Source organism: Giraffa tippelskirchi, chromosome 8, assembly GCF_054371585.1.
Source record: "Giraffa tippelskirchi isolate mGirTip1 chromosome 8, T2T-mGirTip1v1.2.pri, whole genome shotgun sequence".
Lineage (NCBI taxonomy): Eukaryota > Metazoa > Chordata > Mammalia > Artiodactyla > Giraffidae > Giraffa > Giraffa tippelskirchi.
In genome coordinates, this window is record NC_137282.1 from 79672520 (window position 1) to 79689665 (window position 17146).

General features: G+C 40.9%; 1 protein-coding gene across 2 annotated transcripts in view; it reads right to left on the reverse strand.

Moving 5' to 3' along the window:
• The window catches only part of ADAMTS12 (ADAM metallopeptidase with thrombospondin type 1 motif 12), a 370221-nt gene that overhangs the window by 7376 nt on the left and 345699 nt on the right, over positions 1 to 17146 (reverse strand). For both annotated transcript variants that reach the window (XM_081521438.1, XM_081521437.1), the window contains one exon: positions 9712 to 9871. In XM_081521438.1, coding sequence (XP_081377564.1) covers positions 9712 to 9871 — 160 coding nt within the window. The remainder of the gene's footprint in view (positions 1 to 9711; positions 9872 to 17146) is intronic.

Genomic DNA, 17146 nt, shown 5'->3' on the forward strand with positions numbered 1-17146 from the left:
GATTCTGTAAGACGTTGGGTTCCTTAAGGCCAGGGACTGTGGCGTACTCATGTCTGTATCCTCAATTTTTAGGTTTTGCCTGAAACGTATCTTGTGATCAGCAATATTTGCTAAACAAATGAATGAATTGAAATTCTGTTCATCTGGAAGAATATCTTTCAGTATGAAGTCTGCTGAGGAGTGGCCAAGAAGGAGCAGGAAGACCCTGAGCCCATCTCTACCCACAGGCATACTAAAATTACAACTATGTACAGAGTAACTACTGATAAGAAAGACTAGCAGTAAAGCTCTTCTACAACTAAAGATACAAAGAAGAAAACACAAGGAGACAGGTAGGCAGAATGGAGATGTAGTACAGTTAAGACCCGTAACTCTGGGTGGACCACAAATGAAAATAATAATCACAGAGGTTCTCCGTGAGCAGGGAGCCTGATCCCCACATCAGGCTTCCCAGACCAGTAGTCCTGCATGGATAATATGAGTCCCCAGAACATTTGCCTTAAGGCTGATAGGGCTGAAATTTAGCAGAGCCAAAGGGCTGTTAGAAATAAAGACCCCATTCTTAAAGGGCTTTCCTGCTGGCTCAGATGGTAAAGAATTTGCTTGTAATGCAAGAGACCCAGGTTCGATTCCTGGGTCAGGGAGATCCCCCAGAGAAGGGAATTGTTACCACTCCAGTATTCTTGCCTGGAGAATCCCATGGAGAGAGGAGCCTGTGGGCTACAGGCAAAGGGATCACAAACAGTCGCACATGACTGAGCAACTAACACTTTCATTTAAAGGGCAAACACAAAATTTCACATGCTCCAGGACCCAAGGCAGAAACAGTAATCTGAAGGCAGTCTATCTGTATCAGGATGCCCGAGGTCAGGCAACTTCCAGGTGGAGACACAGCCCCAGTCACCAGCAGGACTGCTGCTTTAAGACCCCCTGAGCTGCCTTGACTTGTTCCTGCCCACCAGAGGGCCTAGGGCCCTGCTCTTCACACCAGTGTGCTAGGACTAGCTCCAGGACCCCCAGAGCCTGGTCCCCACCCACCAGCAGGTTGACACATCAACTCCAGGACCCCCAGGGCCCTGCAGCTAGAAGTCCCAGGACCAGGTTTCACCCTGCAGCTTGCCATGTCAGTAACCTGGCCCTTGTCCATTTGGCAGGCCAACATCTGCTCTGAGACACCTTGGACCCTTCATCAGCAGCCCTAGGATGTGGCCCTACCTACCAGTGGGTCAATACCAGCTCTAGGACCTTCAGGGCCCTGTAACAAGAGACCCCCAAACCTGGCTCTACCTATCTGCAGGCTGACATCAGCTCCAAGTCACCCTGGGTCACACATCAGCAGGCCAACATCAGCTTCGGGACACCATGGACCTCATAGCCAGTCATGTCAGGAACCAGCTCTGCCTACAGGTAGGCTTGGATTCAGCCATCTCATGTCCTGGCCCCACCAAGGCAGAGCCTGGCAACAACCTATAGGAAGCCAGCCACACCTACCAGACCAGCCACAGTGGTCAGCCCATCAAAAAGAAGGACTCATGCAGCCCACATGGGGACATCTTTGGAGCATATAGCTTTTGTGACGAGAGGGGACTATGCTATTGGAACACCAAGGATTTCTCCTACAAAAGACTGCTTCTCCAAGGTCAGAAAACATAACCTATCAAATATGCAGAAATAAAAATAGCAAATGAGGTAAAATGAAGCAACAGATGAATATTTGCCAAATGAAGGAATAAGATAAAATCTCAGAACTAACTGCATTGAAGACAGGCAAGCGATCCAAAAAAGAGTTCAAGGAAATGATTATAAAGATGCTCAAAGAACTTGAGAGAAGAATGGGTGAATACAGTGAGAGGATTAACAAAGAAAGAATTAAACAGTGGAAGAATAGAAAACCTGAAATAAAAAATACATTAAAAGGAATTAACAGTAGATGAGATGATAGGAACAGATCAGGGAGCTAGAAGACAATAGTGGAAATAATGAAGTTGAACAGAAAAGCAAAAAAAAAAAAAAAAATGAGGACAATTTAGAGACCTCTGTGATACAATATTAAGTGTACTAACATTCACACTAAAGGGACCCCAGAAGGAAAATTAGGGAAATGGGCAGAGAACATATTTGATGTAATAACTAAAAACTGCCCTAACCTGGAAAAGGAAAGAGACATCCAGGTCCAGGAAGCACACAGTCCAAAATAGGATCAACCCAAAGATGATCACACTGAGACACAAAGTAATTAAAATGGCAAAAATTAAAGGGAGAAAATTAAAACCAGCAAGGGAAAAGCAACAAGTACAAGAGCACTCCCATGTGGGATTCTCCAGGCAAGAATACTGGAGTGGGTTGCCATGCCCTTCTCTAGGGGATCTTCCCAAACCAGGGAGCGAACCCATGTCTCCTGCATTGCAGGTAGATTCTTTACTGTCTGAGCCACCAGAGAAGTTTAGTGGTGCCCAACTTTTTTAGCTTTTGTAAAACTTTTGATCTCTCCATCAGGTAGAGTATTCTTGGTTACAACCAAGAATTTCCTCTCTCATCACTTTAAATATATCATACCCTTGTGGCCTGCAGAGTTTCTGCTGAAGAGTTAGCTGATAGCCTTGGACAGAGGAGCCTGACAGGCTACAGTCCATGGGGTTACCCAGAGTAGGACATGACTGAGTGACTAAGCACACAAACTAGCTTTACAAGAAATGCTAAAGGGAGTTCTATAAGTGAAAAATAAAATGCCACAATTAGAAACATGAAAATTATAAAAGGAAAAATTAAATGGTAAGTACAAATATGCAATAAAGGCAAATATACAAAAAAATCAATCATGTAGAAAGATTAAAAGGCAAAAACAGCAAGTTCATCTATATCCACAGTAAGTAGTTAAGGAATACACAAAACAAAAACACATAAAATATGATGTCAAAAACAATAAACATGAGAGGGGGAGTAAAAATGTAGGGTTGTTTACACATTATTGACCAGCGGATTTCAGTAGACACTAATGCCTGTGGCCAGTGAATTGGTATGTAAGTGAACATTGAAATATCTCCAGTCAGTAACATTCAGGTAAAAAACAGATGTATTAATATGTCTCTGGTCAACAATGTGTTAAATGCATCCTATACATAGAAAATCCTAAAAAGATGCCAACAAATACTACTAGAGCTCATCAATGAATTCAGTGAAGTTTCAGGATACAAAATTAATGTACAGAAATCAGATGCATTTCTATACACTAACAATGAACTATCAGAAAGAGAAATAGAAGAAACAATTCTATTTACAATGACATCAAAAAGAATAAAATATCAAGGAATAAATTAAAGGAGTTAAAAACTGTACTCGGGAAACTATCAGACTACTGATGAAAGAAAGATGACACAAACAACTAGAAAGATATCCTGTGTTCATTAATTGGAAGAATTAATTATGTTAAAATGACTATATTACCCAAGGAAATCTACAGATTCAATGCACTCCCTATCAAATTACCAAATGCATTTTTTACAGAACTGCTAAGTCGCTTCAGTCGTGTCCGACTCTGTGCGACCCCATAGACGGCAGCCCACCAGGCTCCCCTGTCCCTGGGATTCTCCAGGCAAGAATACTGGAGTGGGTTGCCATTTCCTTCTCCAGAACTAGAAGAGATTAATTCTCAAATCTGGGGAAACACAAAAGATTCCCCAATAGCCAAAACAATCTTTAGAGAGAAGAACAAAGCTGGAGGTATTACATGTCCTGATTTCCAAGTATATGACAAAGCTATAGTAATCAAAACAGTATGGTACTGACACAAAAACAGACACTGCTTGATGGAACAGAATAGAGAGCCCAGAAATGAACCCACTCTCATATGGGCAAATAACCCATGACAAGACAGTGAAGACTATACAATGGGGAACTAACAGCCTCTTCAACGAATGGTGCTGGGAAAACAAACAGCTACATGCAAAAGAATCAAACTGGACTATACTCTCACACCATGCACAAAAATAAATTCAAAATGGATTAAAGGCATAAGCGTAGGAAGAAACCCACAAAATTTCTTGAAGAAAACAGCAGTATATGCTTTGATGTCAGTCTTAGTAATTTTTTTTTTTTTTTTGGATCTATTTAGGCAAGGGAAACAAAAGCAAAAATAAATGGGGATATAGCAAACAAAAAAATCTTTTGCACAGTGAAGGAAAATATCAACAAAACATAAAGGCTGCCTACTGAATACCCAAGATCCTGATGCTGGGAAAGACTGAAGGCAGGAGGAGAAGGAGATGACAGAGGATGAGATGGTTGAATGGAATCAGCGACTCTATGGACATTAGTTTGAGCAAGCTCCAGGAGTTGGTGATGGACAGGGAAGCCTGGCGTACTGCAGTCTATGGGATTGCAAAGAGTCAGACATGACTGAGCAACTGAACTGAACTGAATAGGAGAAGATATTTGCAAACAGTGCATTTGATAAGGGGTTACTATCCAAAATATACAAAGATCTCATACATCAACATCAAAAAGCATACAACCTGATTAAAAAATGGTCAGGGGATCTGAACAGAAATTTTTCCAAAGACATACAGCTGGCCAGCAGGCATGTGAAAGGATGCTCAGCATTACTAATCATCAGGGAAATGCAACTCAAAACCACAATGAGATATCACTTCACACCAGTCAGAATGTCTTGCATTAAGATTACAAATCACAAGTGTTGGCCAGAATGTGGAGAAAAGGGAGCCCTTGTGCCCTGTTGATGGGAATACAAGTTGGTGCAGCTACTACGGAAAACAATATGGACATTCCTCAAAAAATTAAAAATAGAACTACCATACAATCCAAAAATTCCACTCCTAGGTATTTATCCAAAGAAAACAAAAACACTAACTAGAAAATACATATGTTCCCTTATGTTCATTGCAGCAACAATAGCCAGCATATGGAAATGACATAAATGCCCATCAATAGAAAAATGAATAAGATGCATGTATCATTCAGATATATACAATGAAATAATACTCAGCCATGAAAAGGAAATGAAATCCTGCCATTTGCCACAATATGGATGGACCTAGTGGGTATTAACACTAAATGAAATCAGACAGAGATCTTACTTATATGTGGAATTTCCAAAAATAAAAAACAAAAACAGACTGATAGATAGAACAAACAGGTGGTTGCCAGAACAGTGTAGGGTAAGGGGAGGAAAAGAAATAGGTGGAGGAGATTAAGAGGTACAAACTTTCAGTCACAAAATTAATGAGTCATAGGTATGGAATGTACAGTGTGGGGAATACAGTCAATAACTATGTAATATATTTGTACGGTGACATACCATAACTAGACTTATCATTATGATCAGTTTGAACTGTATAGAAATATCAAATCACTATGTTGTATACCAGGAACTAACAGTGTTGTTTGTTATGCTTCAAAAACTAACTAACTCATAGAGAAATAGGTCAGATTTGTGGTTACCAGAGGTGTCTTTTCACCCGATCAAAGACAGAGGATGAGATGGTTGAATAGCATCACCATCTCAATACATAAGAGTTTGCTCAAACTCTGGGAGATAGTGAAGGACAAGGAAGCCTGCAATACTGCGGTTCATGGGGTCACAAACCAATGGACACAACTTAGCAAGTGAACAACAGCAGAGGTGGGTGGTGTGGTGGAGGGGGAATTGGATGAAGGCAATCAAAAGGTAGAAATTTCTCATTATAACATAGGTACTAAGGATGTAATATATAACATGACAAATGTAATTAGTGATGCTGTACATTATATATGAAAGATGTTAAGAGGAATCCTAAGCATTCTCATCACAAGAAAACAATTTTTTCTATTTCTTTAATTTTTTATCTATGAGATGATGTCCATTCGTAAACTTTCCATGATTATCACTCCCTGTTGTACGTAATTAAATAATTATGCTATACACCTTAAACTTATACAGTGCAATACGTCAATTATATCTCAAATAAAACTGGGACAAAAAATTTTAAAAGTCTACTGACTCAAATGTTTATTTGTATCAACTTTAAGTACTGTCATTCCCTATTACTTTCATTATTTTTATTTACTTCTATACCCCTCATTCCCCAAATTAAAAAACAACAACTCAAAAATGGTGTGCAGAAAGGGTTAGCTTCTGATTTTTAATCATTATGAACATAATGTCTAGAATATAGATGATACTCAGTAAATATTTCTGAATGAATGTTTAAAAAATTTTTCTAAACCCAGATACTTAGATTCTATAGTCCCCACTATGAAAGTGGTAATTCTAATTTAGATTTTAAGTCACTAACAATTTAGACAGCACCTAAAAGAAGTAAAAGGCAAACCTTACATGAATTCATACCTGATTTTACAAGATGGGCATGTGCTCAGTCGCTCAGTCATGTCTGACTCTTTGCGACCCCATGCACTGTAGCCCACCAAGTTCCTCTTTCCATAGGATCTCCCAGGCAAGAGTACTGGAGTGGGTTGCCATTTTTGTCTCCCAGGGAACTTCTTGACCCAGCGATTGAACCATATTTCCTGTGTGTCCTGCATTGGCAGGTGGATTCTTTACCACTCGCCACCTGGGAAGCCCAAGATGGGCTTGGGGGCATGTTTACTGTGGTGGCTGGCTAGTTGAGAAGAATCTGGGCACTGGATGCCTTATTTCAAAGCATTTTAGAGGGCACGGGGGTCAGGGTAGCTTTTAAAAATCAAAGAATTCCATGCAGCTGCTCTTTCCTGTTGTTTCTATATGAGTAAGCATGGCTCGGTCTTCAAGAGAAGCTTGTAATTACCTTTTGTTGTCCTGATAATTGTTGGTGAGTAGAATTCATTGTTATTTACATCCATTGCCAGCCAACTGTTAGTCATTATCTCTTCAGTGTGAGGTTTCAACGTAAAAATTACCAGATACACATTTAACCGAATTTTGATTGTTGAAAATTGTCTTTAACCCTCGTGTTGCTGGCAATGCAATGTATGTATAATTTAAAATAACCAATAGGGACTTCCCTGGCTGTCCAGTGGTTAAGACTCCATGCTTCCACTGCAGGGAGCATGGGTTCAATCCCTGGTCAGGGAACTAAGATTCTGCACGCTGCATGGCACAGCCACAAACAACAACAAACCCTAGGCATGGTCAACCAAGACTATGTTGCTGCCTCAGTTATATAAAAACCAACATAACTTAGAAGGATTCTGTGCCCTCAGCATTTTAAAAATGTGGTACCACAGAATGTGATGAAATGAGAGGAAAAGAGTTCCAAATTGACCCTTTGGTCTAGAACAGGATGCTTATGAAAAGAGGCTCATCACTGCTACTTATTAGAGAAATGCAAAACAAAACTACAATTAGGTACCTATAGATTATCATACTAAGTGAAGTCAGTCAGAAGGAGAAAGACAAATACCACATGCTATCACTTATACTGTATATGGATCCTAAAATATGACCCCAGTGAACCTGTCCATGAAACAGAAACAGATTCAAAGGCATAGAGAACAGATTGGTTATCAAGCATGGGGGTGGGAGAGGAATGGATTGGGCTTTTGGGATTAGCAGACGCAAACTATTATATACATAGAATGGATAGACAACAAGGTCCTACTGTATAGCACTGGTAACTATATTCAATATCCTGTGATAAACCATCACAGGAAAGAACATGAACAAGAATATATATAATGAAATCACTTCGTTGTACAGGAGAAATTAACACAACACTGTAAATCAACTGTACTTCAATAAGATTAAAAAACAGAACAGGGTGCTTCTCAAACTTTAAGGCACATCCAAATCACCTGGGATTCTTGTTTAAATGCAGATTCTGATTCAGTAGGTCTGGGGTGAGGCCTGAGATACTGCATTTCTGACAAGCTCCCAGGTGATGCCAATGCAGCTAGTCCAGGGGCCCCATTTTGAGTAGCCAAGAGTCTGGAAGGCTAAAAATTAATAAAACCTCTGAAAACAAGCTCCAGGTAGCTCTGTTTGGAGTTTCTAGTAAGGCCAATGATAGCCACTGTCAAATGCATGCTGGTCAGAGAGAAGCTGCATGTGATCATTAGATCTGAAGCATTTTCCTCTCAGTGCACTTTGTTCAGGATTTCCAACCTATACTTCTCTCCTGACTTCCGCACCTGTGTAAAAACCAATCACAGGCCACTCCTACCTAAAGGATTCATAGACTCCTCTGGAAACATATCCCACACAGAACACAATACCTTTCCTGGTTCCCAAATCCACCCTGGGCCTCCTCTTTCAGGGAATGGTAGCCTCATCTACTTAGCTACCCCAGTCGGACATCTGGGCTTTGTTCTCCCTCCTCTTTTTCTGCACAAAGTCCTGTCAGGTCTCTCTTTTAAGCACCCCTTGAATCCACTCACTTCTGTCTGTCTGCACTTCTGCTGCCTTAGTTCACACCACATACATCTCCTGATTAAGGCGCAGTTGCGTCTCTGACCTGGTCCCCTTCTCCACCTTCCACAGTGCAGCATGCTTGCCTCTCTTACCTTCTCTCCTCTGTTTGGAATACTTCAAGGGCTCCCATCTGCCCTGGGGATAAAGCGGCTCATCAGCGTGCTTCACGAGGCTTTTATCCTCTAGCTCCAGCTTACCTCTCTAGTCCTACTGCTTCCTAACTCCTCTTGAACTGTGTATACTGTATTTAGATTTACACGCCATGACATCATCATCTTCCTGCTTACTGCATACCCTGAAAGCTGCTCTTGGAAACTGCAGCCTGACCTCTCTACTCATCCTTCGCTTCCCTCCACCCCCACCCCCGGTTTATGTTTGATGATCTTCCCAAGTACTCTCTTAACATTGTAACCTGATCAGTATCTCACTGGTTGGTGGTCTTCCTCATTTGATATTATGTTTGGCACACAGCAAGTGTCCAACAAATATTTGTTAAATAAACACACGATCTGTAGATAAACAATCTTTAGGGAAACTCTTCTCAATATATTTACTCTGACCAGTCTCTGCTGAATGCCAGCCCTCAGTACTCGGAAGGAGGCAAGCAGCAGATCTATAAACAACAGGTTTCACTACCTCTCACCCTTAAAAATATTTGAAAAAAGGCTACTACTGGTAGAGAGCCTTAAATACCTTCAAGTCTACTTTTCCTGGGAGCTGTTGGTCAATGGTAGGAGAGTGTGGGTGTGTGAACCCTCAGCCCTTTGGCCTCAAGAGCAGACAGCTGAGACTTAACTTTCCCCTGGACCATCCCCATGGGACCAGGTTGAAGTCAGGACTGTGTCGGAAATGGCAGGCTGGCTGTGCTTTCTCACTTTTCTGTCTTATTTCCCTCACCCTCAGCATCTTCCGTGGGAGCACTTCCTTGATGAATCCCTGGCACACAAGTGTGTACCTTGGAGTCTGTTTCTGCAGAACCTGACCTAAGACAGCAGTGCTAGATGATAGTAAGGGCCATTTAGCACTTGACTGGGTTCCTGAGAAAGGCTAGGTAGAACATTTCTCAGAAACCTTTGAAAAACAGAAGCGATTCTAATCTGTGTGGGAAGTCAGTGTGCATGTGCTCTGAGATAGGAAAAAGGATGAGATGGTCCCTCAAGGAACGAGTGTCAAACTTCACCAAATCAGACAAATGGCTCCCAGGGGAGCTGGCTCAGTAACAGGGACTAAAATGGCCCACAGACTGAGTCATGCAGGACAATTTACTTATGAAAGGCTCTATGCCCCCCTGAGCAAAGCCATTCACCTACCAGCATTCGTCCAGCAGGCCTGCAGATTGCACTTCTGGAATTCTGGGGGTCTGGGTTCGTGATCACACAGGCATCGGTCCTGGCCTTCAGTTTCGTTGTTTTCTGAGGCCACACAGTGGACAGTCCTCTTCTGAAAGCCACCTCCACAGGACACAGTGCACTGGAAGAGAGGGGCACATGAAGAGAGTCAGAATTCCCCCCCAAGACCGCTGGGGGAACCCCAGGAGAGGTGCTCTAACCCCACGGTGGTCAAGTAGGTTGTGCTGCTAAGTCGCTTCAGTCATGTCCAACTCTTTGCGACCCCACGGACTGTAGCCTGATAGGCTCCTCTGTCCGTGCAATTCTCCAGGCAAGAACACTGGAGTGGGTTGTCATGCCCTCCTCCAGGGGAACCCAGGGACTGAACTCACATCTCTTAAGTTTCCTGCACTGGGAGGCGGGTACTTCACCACTAGTGCCACCTGGAAGGATGGTCAAGTAGGGGAAGCCTCATTATCACAAGTCTTTTTGAAGGAGTCATAGAGTAAAAGCAAGAATAATCTGGAGATGTGAATTTAGGACAAGTTTAGGTTATAGACTGGCAATTGAATTTGGCTTAATTTACCATTGGGTTCTCTGAAGAATGTGGACAGAGGGTGAACTGCAAGCAACAAAGAAAAAATTTCGTATCTGGGCCCTGGTACCTCAGGAATCCAGTTTCTCTAAACTGGTTTCGATCTGGGGCTGGGAATCAGGTGTGAGGAGAGGGCACAGAGCTACAAGGAAGGCTGAGAGAGGACAAAAAGGGAAGAAAGAAAAGCAAGGTGGAATGGAGGGAGGATTTGGAATGGACTTGGATGCATGTGTGGCCTCAGGCCACCTAACAGACAAGATTCATGTAATGTCTTGATGTATGTGGCTGCCCGGAAGCAGAAGGAGACTCTCTGGGCTGTGAAAACCATCCTGGGGATGTAATAAAATGTGTCTGAATGTATTATATATATGTATATACAGACACTCTTTTTAAAAAATTATTTTTATTGTGGTAAAATATATACTGAAGAATTGATGATTTCAAATTGCGGTGCTACAGAAAACTTTTGACAGTCTCTTGGACTGCAAGGAATCCTAAAGGAAATCCTAAAGGAAATCAATCCTGGGTATTCATCGGAAGGACTAATGCTGAAGCTCTAACATTTTGGCCACCAGATGCAAAGAGCCAACTCACTGGAAAAGACCCTGATGCTGGGAAAGAGTGAAGGCAGGAGGAGAAGGGGACGACCGAGGACGAGACAGTTGGATAGCAACACCAACTCAGTGAACATGAATTTGAGCAAACTCTGGGAGATAATGAAGGACAGGGAAGCCTGGTGTGCTGCAGTCTATGGAGTCGCAAAGAATTGGACATGACAGTGACTGAACAATAACAATATGTAAAACATAAAATTTATTTTAACCATTTTCCACTATACAGTTTCACTTAAATACATTCACATTGTTCTATGATTGTTACCATCAAACATCTCTAGGACTTTCCCATTTTCCCAAATAGAAACTCTCTACCCCTCAACCCACCCCTGCCCCACCCCTGGAAACTATCATTCTAAATTTTTTCTCAATGAACTTGACTACTTGAGGTACCTCATATGAGTGGAACCATACAGTATTTGTCATTTTGCGACTTGCTTATTTCAATTAACATCTTCAAGTTTCCTCCATGTTATAGCAAGTGTCAGAATTTCCTCTCTAAGATGTGACAACATTCCACTGTATGTAGAGAACATAATTTTTTATTTTTTGAGAACATTTTCTTTATCCGTTGATGGACACTTGGGTAGCTTCCACCTTTCGGCTATTGTGAACCACATACACTCTTATGATTCACATTCTATTTCATATTTTACTACTTTTAGCCTCATCTTTCTTATATAATTAAAATCTCCCTAAGGGAAGAAACCAGTTCTCCTTTCTTTATCCTGCATGGCAAGTAGGTAAGTGCTAAACACAGCCTGGCCATTCAGTAAATACTCACTGATTGACTGACAGAAAAAGACTGCTGCATGCCAAATACTGGAAAAATCTATAGGCCCTAAATATTCCATCTGCCATTTGAATTACTGTTGGTCAACAAGACTGTGGTTGTTGTTCAGTCGCCAAGTCATGTCTGAGTCTATGTGACCTCATGGACTGCAGCACACCAGGCCTCCCTGGCCCTCACCATCTCCCGAAGCTTGCCCAAGTTTCAGGTCCATTGCATTGGTGATGCCATCCAGCCATCTCATCCTCTGATGCCCTCTTCTCCTGCCCTCAATCTTTCCCAGCACCAGGGACTTTTGCAATGAGTCAACTGTTTGCATCTGGCTTAGACAGTCAACAAGATTACTAGATTTTAAAATACTACCCACACTGGGGGCACCACTGAAACTCAGAATACTATTACCAAACCTTGTTTCCCACAAAACTCCAAATGGGAAAAGAGGAGAAACATCAAATTTTTCTTAACACCCACAGCTTTATTTTAACCTGTTCTTCATAAAGCCTAGAGCAAGGTGATAAGCATGGAACTTCATGTTGTTTTATAAAGTCAGAGATCCCTCTGATTAAACCTAAAGGTAATTTTATTCAGTGAATAAAATTGATATGAATCAAATTCTCTGTGGGGAAAAAGGTAAGAAAAAAACTACGTAACTGATCCTGAGTAGACAAAGTGTGCAACACAGGACAGAGGGAAGAGCAAGGGAAATCAACAAACGGTGTTGGGTGTCCTGGACCAGAATTCAGGAAACTTGGGTTTTCTCACTCTTATGCATCAGGAAACTTGGGCTTTCTCACTCTTACACATTGTCCTGGATCTCACTCAACTGCTCTCTTCCACTGTAAAATAAGATTGTTATATAAAGAACATATGACTTCCTTTCCTGCTTTCTACTTCTAAGGATCTGATGGAACTAGGCTGGGCTGGTGGTCCTGGGTGCTGAAGTCACAGGGCCCCCTGGGCAGGACAAATGTAGATCAGTGGAATACAACAGAAAGCCCAGAAATAAACCCATGTACCTATGGTCAATTAATCTTCGACCAAGGAGGCAATAATATACAATAGAGAAAAGACAGTCTCTCCAATAACTGGTGCTGGGAAAATTGGACAATTTACCAGTTTTCCAATGTAAAAGAATGAAATTAGAATATTCTCTAACACCATATACAAAAAATTAACTCAAAATAGATTAAAGACCTCAATGTAAGACTGGATACTATCAAACTCTTAGAGGAAAACAGAAGCAAAACACTCTTTGACATAAATCACAGCAACATCTTTTTTGATCCACCTCCTAATGAAAATTAAAACAAAAATAAACAAATAGAACCTAATTAAATTTAAAAACTTTTGCAGAGCAAAGGAAACCATAAACAAAATGAAAAGACAATCCACAGAATGGGAGAAAGTATCTGCAAATGAAAGGGCTGATGAGGGATTCATATTCAAAATCTACAAACAGCTCAGGAAGCTCAATATTAAAAAAAAGGCCCACAACCCAATCAAAAAAATGGGCAGAATAGCTAAATAGACATTTCTCCAAAGAAGACATACAGGTAATCAAAAAGCACATGAAAAGATAGTCAACACTGAGACTTCCTTGGTGGCCCAGTCCTTAAGACTTCAAGCTTTCAATGTAAGGGGGCACATGTTCAACCCCATTTGGGGAATTGAGACCTCACATGCCACATAGACAAAAAAAAAGGTACTCAACATTGCTAATTATCACTGTTGTTTTAATGGCTAAGCCATGTCTGACTCTTTTGCCACCCCATGGACTGTAGCCCACCAGGCTCCTCTGTCCATGGGATTTCTCAGGTAAGAATACTGGAGTGGCTTGCCATTTCCTTCACCAGGGGATCTTCCTGATCCAGGGATTGAACCTGCGTCTCCTGTATTGGCAGGCAGATTCTTTACCACTGAGCCACCAGGGAAGCCCTCACTAATTATTAGAGAAATGCAAATCCAAGCTACAATAAGGTATCACCTCACATTGGTCAGAATGACCATCATAAAAAATTCTACAAACAATAAATGCTGGAGAGGGTGTGGGTAAAAGGGAACCTTCCTATACCATTGGTGGGAATGTAAATTGGTACAACCACTATGGTGAACAGTATAGAGTCTCCTTAAAAACTAAAGTTGCCATATGATCCAGCAATACCTCTCCTGGGTATGTGTCTGGAGTAAAGAATAATTCAAAAAGACACATGCACCCCAATATTCACTGCAGTAGTCGTTACAATAGCCAAGACACTGAAGCAACCTAAATGTCCATCAACAGATAAATGGATGAAGAAAGTGTGGTACACATTCAAGAACATTGCATGCATGTTCAGTCACTCAGTTGTGTCTGACTCTTTGTGACCCAGTGAACTCTAGCCTGCCAGGCTCCTCTGTCCATGGGATTTCTCAGGCAAGAATACTGGAGTGGGTTGCCATTTCCTTCTCCAGGGGATCTTCCTGACCCAGGGCTCAAACTTCGGTCTCCTTCATTGGCAAGTAGATTCTTTACCACTAGGCCCCCTGGGAAGACCCCAATGGAATATCACTCAGCCATAAAAATGCTTATTGGTAATTTTTAATCTATGGGATTTTATGCCCCTGAATGGGCCCAAATTTATAGCATTTTTATGACAGTTCATATTATATCAAATTTTCTTTTCTGATGGTCACATTTGATTTGATTAGTGATGCTTATAATTGTTACACAGGACACCAGGGTATTTATGAAGAGCTTAATTCTAAAACACATCTTTATTTGTTGACTACAATATTTTCAGGTTGTGAAATCGAAGATGGATGAGGAAAAACTGGTTTTTAGAAATAACTGAACCTCTAATAAATAGGAAATAAATTTCCAAGGCAGATATTTTAAGATGCCTGAATGTAAATTAAATTTTATTATGAAAAATAATACAAGTGTATGACACTGTTTTCTGATGTTCACAAGACCCATGGGAGAGAGAGGAAGGTGGGTACTGCCCCTGGCAGAGAGCTTAGTAGCATACATGACCAGAAGCTTGCCTCGACTCCAGAATCTCCTTTGGCAATTCATCACAACTCAACATTAGATGTCAACGAACATAGGGCATTTATAGAAATTACTATGGGTCCTATCTGTCTAAGGGAATGGTTGATGTCACTCTTCATTGTCTACCAGGCATTTTTAAGGTATGAAAATAATAAAATATGTATTTTTAATTTGTTGCAGGCTAACTGATTAATGTACAATATTCCTTTGGCAGTAATGAGGCATCTTATTCTTCCTGGATTGAGTGGAGTGGTATCCAGAAACTGATGCAACCTTAAGTTGGATGCACCAATAGGAGTCTTTTTTTTAAGAGTACATGCCAGCATTCAAATTGATCATGGCTATGCAGGTATAACTAGACAGGTACAACAATGAAAATTACTAAGAACATATCAACCTAAGACTATCGGGGGACATGATATTTGGCAAAATAGTGCATTAGCCTGTATTATAATTATAACCCAAAAGATACTTACAAAAGAACAAGTTACTTTAAAAAATATTAATAGTTGAAGGGTTAGTGTATCAGATCCTCTAGCTCTCCCTGTCTCCTGCTGTTGGCCTTTGATGGGCCCCAACTGATGAGGCAACCCACTTCATGGAAGCACAACCCTTGGGCTGGTTGTGTGCCTCTTACCCTGACTCTGAATTTTGTTATTGCCAGTGAGATGTGAAACTCAGTGGGACCTGCCCACACCCGAATGACCCAGGACAATGGGAGATGCTATCCATCAAAGGAGAGACTTTTACACAATGCTGGGAGATAGGAGCCAGTAGATAATCTCTCTTCTTGTCTCTGCACAAACTAAGTGACAGCAGTTCAAACAGCTTTATAAAGACCTTCTTTCAAGAGCAAGTCATCAGTTGCTCTTAGACAGCAAGCAGTCTAAGTTAGGAAAAAACAGTCACCCTGGGAACGGACCACCTTGCACTTGATTCCCCTTCTTTCCTGCCTCCTTCCTCTTTTCTATCATTTCTGCTTCCCTAACATTGTATTTTCTTATAAAATATTAGATTTTTGATTCAAGGTTTTATTTTCTAGAGAACCTAGAATAAAACAAGTCAGAGTGATGGAAGAATCATTCTATGGGAGAATTATTTTATTTTCAGTGTCATTGATAGTCTTGTTTCTACAATAAATAAACTTTGTAAGAATTGTAAAACTTTCCTCCATTTACAATTTAATGATTTTATTTGTCTATCCATCAAACATGCTGGCCTTCCGGCAGACTGATAATCTGTGGGTTGACAAGTGACCAGAAATTCACCAAATCATGATAAGCCTCCAGCTTCAGGGCACACGCAACTCTTATATGCTCTAGAAAAAGTCAGAGGATCCAAAATGGTTACGACCCCAAATCACTTTTCCTTAGGCTCTTCCTCTGAGCTAGTTTTTAGTATTTTATCTTTTCTCTTTTGAAAGTATTTGATCTTCTCTTCTGAACTCAAGATAGTTAACATTGAGCACCATGTCAGTCATGGGTCAACTTTCAGCATTGTTCTTGTTCTGTTGCTCAGTAGTGTCTGACTCTTTGCGATCCCATGGACTACAGCATGCCAGGCTTCCCTGTCCTTCACTATCTCCCAGAGTTTGCTCAAACTTATGTCCATTGAGTCAATGATGCCATCCAACCATCTCATCCTCTGTCGCCACCTTCTCCTCCTGTCCTTAATCTTTCCAAGCATCCAATGAGTCAGCCCTTTTAGCATACTTAGACATATTAGAAAGCAGAAGGGTAAACTATAGAACTGAAAGAAGTTTTGGTATATATACACAATGGAATATTACTCAGCCATAAAAAGGAATGCATTTGAATCAGTTCTAATGAGGTGGATGAACCTAGAACCTATTATACAGAGTGAAGTGAGTCAGAAAGAGAAAGACAAATACCATATTCTAACACGTATATATGGAATCTAGAAAAATGGTACTGAAGAATTTATTTACAGGGCAACAATGGAGAAACAGACATAGAGAATAGACTTATGGACATGGTGAGAGGGGAAGAGAGGATGAGATGTATGGAAAGAGTAACACAGAAACTTACATTACCATATGTGAAATCGATAGCCAACGGGAATTTGCTGTATGGCTCAGGAAACTCAAACAGGGGCTCTGTATCAACCTAGAGGGGTGGGATGGGAAGGGAGATGGGAGGGAGTTTCAAAAGGTAGGGGACATATGTATACGTATGGCTGATTCATATTGAGGTTTGACAGAAAACAGCAAAATTCTGTAAAGCAACTATCCTTCAATAAAAAATAAATAAATACATAAAACACACTTTAAATCAATGGACACATCAGACATTTACAGGAATAATATATGACTCTTAACATCAAAAGAAAACAAATGCTATTTTTTAAGAAGACTAAACCTGGAACGT